Source organism: Penaeus japonicus, unplaced genomic scaffold (genome assembly GCF_977035675.1).
Source record: "Penaeus japonicus unplaced genomic scaffold, GWHDUDI00000001_assembly GWHDUDI00000027, whole genome shotgun sequence".
Lineage (NCBI taxonomy): Eukaryota > Metazoa > Arthropoda > Malacostraca > Decapoda > Penaeidae > Penaeus > Penaeus japonicus.
The window spans coordinates 14,764,879-14,769,878 of NW_028234429.1; the positions used below are offsets into that span (position 1 = coordinate 14,764,879).

The following is a 5,000-nucleotide window of genomic DNA, read 5'->3' on the forward strand; positions in this document are numbered from 1 at the left end:
TCTCTCTCTCTCTCTCTCTCTTACTCTCACTCTCTTTACACACACACACACACACACACATACACACACACACACACACACACACACACACACACACACACACACACACACACACACACACACACACACACATATATATATATATATATATATATATATATATATATATATATATATATATACATATATACATATACATATTCTTTCTTCTCTCTCTCTCTCTCTTTCTTACCCCCCACTCCCCCTCCTCTCACTCTCACTCTCTATTCTATCCTCTATTCTCTCTCTCTCTCTCTTCTATCCTCTATTCATCCTTCTCTCTCTCTTCCCCCTTTCTTCCTCTCTCTCTCCCTACTCTACCTGTGTTCTAGTGGGGCAGTGGAAGCACTCAACCAGGTAGACGAGGTAGAGCATCGCCAGAAAGGCCACAGGTATGTACAGGTATCCGTCTTCACACGGGCTGAGGTGGCGCTTTCTCGTAATCGGAAACGTCGAGAAGTTTACTATGGTTTTGGTCACCTGGAAGAGGAGATTAAGTTTATTTTATAATTTTTCTATTATCTCTTTTATTGATGTTAATTATGGCTGGGTTGATTATGATATTGATTGATGGGGGATGGTGATATTGATGATGATGGGGATGGTTATGATGATGGTTATTTTGATGGTTATTGTGATGGTAATGATAATGGTAATGAAAGAATGGGGATAACGAAAGAATGATGATGATTAGGATGATGATAATAGCAAGTGATGAAAATAATCGTGATATTGATGACATAATGATACTAAGGAACAGATTTTCTTTAAAGGCACTCTTTATATTTTGCCCAAACGAATTTATCCAAATCCTTCACGCAAATTCTTTACAAGACACGAATAAATGACATAAAAAGGAAAGGCTAACTGGAGTCAGGTTTCAAAGGAATGACACGATTATCAAATTTTCAATGATGAATAATTCAATCAAAAAGAAAGAAAGAAAGAAAAAGAAAACAAACAAACATATGAAAGAGAGACTTGCAACTGCTTTCAAATGACCGTGGAATCATTATTCATAAACATAGACTTTCAAAATTTCATTAAACAAGTAAGAAAGATAATCAAAACTAAAGCCACAACCAATACAACTATTGCAAAAAAAAAAGAAGAAGAAGCAAATCAACTTATCAACAGACAACCCACATATATATCGATCAATCAATCAATCAATCAGTCAACCGCTCAAGCTACGACTCCTCCCCCCCCAACACCACCACCACTTCACTCCCACTCCGGCCTCGCTGCTCAAAATGGCGAGCTGATTGGCGGGGGAAGAAAGTGGCAAAAGTGTTTTGACATTTCCTTCGCCGTCCAAAGTGCTTGCGTGAGGGAGGCTGGCTGAGTGCTAGGGCTGGTGAGCGGGGGTTTTGTGCAACAATATTTATGGTTATATCTGCGTTTGCAATGATGATGAGAAAAGGGTAACAACAGTGGTAAATAACACCTGTAGCAACAACAATGATAATGGGAATGGCAATTATAATGATTATTGGTAAAAATGGTGATGATGGTGATGGTGATGATGATGATGATGATGATGATGATGATAACGTTGATGATAATGATACAAATAAAAGGACAACAATATTCATAATGATGATGATGGTGATAAAAATAATAACAACGAAAATAATCATAACAATATTGATAATATCAATAACAATAATGATGATAGTAACAGTAATAATGATAATGACAACATTAACAATGACAATGATAATAACAACAAGAATAACAACAACAACAAACAACAAAAAATAACAACTGATCCAGTTTGCCTTAGGGAACTTTGAAAATAATACAAATAATCATAATAATCCTTAAATATTACGTTTCCAAGTCTTGCATCAGACGCGAAACCGATGTTAGGGACAGTAATGCAAAATTTTCAGTTCAGTCAACAGCTGATTTGGAAAGGTGTGTGATATCGTGCGTTAATTAATTGACCAAAGCGCTTGGTTGATTTAGAGATTGATTTGGAGCCGTATGTCATTAGGGTGCGTGATTTATGGTTGACTTTGGTGAAGTCGGCGGGAAATGAGCTTGTGATGCCTATTTCGATATTAGGTGAGATAGCATATACTGTATTTAAATGTATGTATGCGTGTAGGTGTATCTATCTGTTACACACATATATGCATACATATATATATATATATATATATATATATATATATATATATATATATATATATTATATATATATATATATATATATATATATATATATATACATATATATATATATGTATATATATATATATATATATATATATATATAATATATATATACATATATATATATATACACACACAATATATATATATATATATATATATATATATATATATATATAATATATATATATATATATATATATATATATGCATATATATGTATATATGTATATATATATATATATATATATATGCATATATATATATATATATATATATATATATATTATATATATATATATATATATATTATATATATAATATATATATATATATATATATGTATATACATATATATGTGTATATATATGTATATACATACATACGTATATATATATATATATATATATATATATATATATATATATATATATATATATATATATATATATACATGTATATGTATATATATATATATATATATACATACGTATATATATATATATATATATATATATATATATATATATATATATATATATATATATGCATATGTTAGTTTTTTACGGTGATGCATTTTTCCTCTAAGAGTCAATGTATATCTATCTATTTCTATCTATATCATATGGCTTGGCTTTGCTTTCAAAGTTGTTCCATGTTTCCATTTTCAGTGATACCTTGACCGTTCCCTATGTATTTTTTCGATTTTTTTATGAACAAAACTGATATTTCAAACTGATTTATATAACTAGTTATAATTTTGTTTATAAAACGGATTTATTCATATGCTTTCGTCTGTGTGATTTTTTTTCTTTTCTTTTTTTGTGGCGGGTTAGTCAGTGATGATTATATTAATGATGCTCCTCCTTCCTTAATGACGTTATGATTTATTCATTAGGAGTTAATTACTGTCTACTACAAGAACCGGTGTATGGTTTATTTGCTTCATATTCGACACAAGCACTGACACATTCAATAAACCTTTACTGTGGTTCAATAATCAAAATACATCGCATATGCTGTACAGCCATACAGTTTATGACTCACTTTAGCATTTCCAGTGACGTAAACGTTTCTATAAATACTTGCCCTGCTGTTCCAGTTCCTCAAACAGAGCGTCAAAGCCACGGATTCTCTGTGTCTGAGGTTCCGTAAACAGCACTCCATATCTTAGGTACAAGTTCTTCATATCCGTAAACAAGGCTTCAGAACCTCGCCTCTTCAAACCATACTTCGAAACCATAAACACATTCTTCGAAACCATAAACACATTCTTCGAAACCTCAGATCCTTAAATTCTATGGAAATCCCGAAGTCCGTTCTAATTCTACAGGGAGCAATAAGTACATGACTAGAAAGCTACTTGTGCAAACTTGCAACGGGAAGTCGGCCAAACTTCTTAATCACATTGGGTAAGAAAAGTTATTGCACTTTACGCTCTACACTCAGAGTCAGTCGTGGCTGTTGTTCTTTCCGGGGGGTGGGGTGGGGTGGGGGGTAGGAAGTGTTCTTTTCTTAGTACTTAAATGAATTTGAGATTTAGGAAAGAAAGGGGAGAAAAGTAGGGCGAGCCTACAGTCGGAGAAGGATATGCTACTTATGCTACTGTTCCCAGGAGAATGACTTATCGGGGTGGTCGGAACAATCTCTCTCTGTTTGTTTGTATCAAGCTTTGTTCTTATCTCTCTCTCTCTCTCTCTCTCCCTCTCCCCCTCTCTCCCTCCCTTCCCCCTCATTTCAGGCCCCCTCTCTCCCTCGCGCGCGCTCTGCCTCTCCTACCGTGCCTCTGGCATCATATGCTATTCTCTCTAAATTCATGGCTGTGTTTACGGGTTACCATTTAACGCGAACTCTGTATCAAGCTTTGTTCTTTTCTCTCTCTCTCTCTCTCTCTCTCTCTCTCTCTCTCTCTCTCTCTCTCTTTCTCTTCTCGCTCCCACCTCTCCCTCTCTATAAATGCGTGTCCCTCTCTCTCTGTCTATATGCGGCCCCTCTCTACCTCCCCCTCTTTGTAACTGCCTGTTTCTCTCGCTCTATTTCTCTTTCTCTCACTTCCTTCCTCTGTATGACTGTCCTTCTCTGTCTCTCTTACTCTTTCTGCTTCCTCTCTCTTTTTCTTTATGACTGCCACTCTCTGTGTCTTTCTTTCTCTTTATCTCCAATATTCTATATCTCTATCTAAATCTACAGTATACCTGCTTCCCCTCCCCCTCTCTCTATCTCCCTTTCTCTCTCTCTCTCTCGCTCTCTCTCTCTCTCAATCTCTCTCTGTCTCTGTCTCTGTCCCCCACCCCCTGACTTTCTCTCCTTCTCTCTCTCTTTCCTTCTCTCTCTCTCTCTCTCTCTCTTTCTCTCTTTCTCTCTCTCTCTCTCTCTCTCTCTCTCTCTCTCTCTCTCTCTCTCTCTCTCTCTCTCTCTCTCTCTCTCTCTCTCTCTCTCTCTCTCTCTCTCTCTCTCTCTCTCTCTCTCTCTCTCTCTCTCTCTCTCTCTTACCCTCCCTCCTCGACATCCTCCTCCAGAAATCAGCACACAAACGAATTTATCCCGAGAACATAATTTTGGACATACGGAAACGCAAATTTAATTGGCGTTGTCATATTCTCCGAGCGAAAAATAAGACGAATGAATAATCAACCTAGGGAGATGAATAAGTACCTAACGACTTACCTGAGTCAGCCTGCACCAGGTGATGGCAGCGAGACAGAACACGATGAGTAAGGTGAGTATGAAGCACTTCCAGTTGGCAGCGTGGCGTAGAGTCTCGCACACTGTTTGGCGCG

The 5,000-nt window shown here is 35.8% G+C and overlaps 1 protein-coding gene across 2 annotated transcripts in view; it reads right to left on the reverse strand.

Annotated features, from left to right (window-relative positions):
• LOC122252702 (transmembrane protein 151B) overlaps positions 1–5,000 on the reverse strand; it is an 18,265-nt gene that overhangs the window by 8,790 nt on the left and 4,475 nt on the right. Inside the window, exons 2-3 of one of the 2 annotated variants that reach the window (XM_043015304.2) lie at positions 4,888–5,000; positions 361–519 (exon numbers count right to left, since the gene is read on the reverse strand). The exon at positions 4,888–5,000 is cut by the window's right edge and continues 10 nt beyond it. In XM_043015304.2, coding sequence (XP_042871238.1) covers positions 361–519; positions 4,888–5,000 — 272 coding nt within the window. Of the gene's footprint in view, positions 1–360; positions 520–3,309; positions 3,431–4,887 lie in introns of those variants that run through there. The other variant, XM_086552634.1, reaches the window with a different exon arrangement.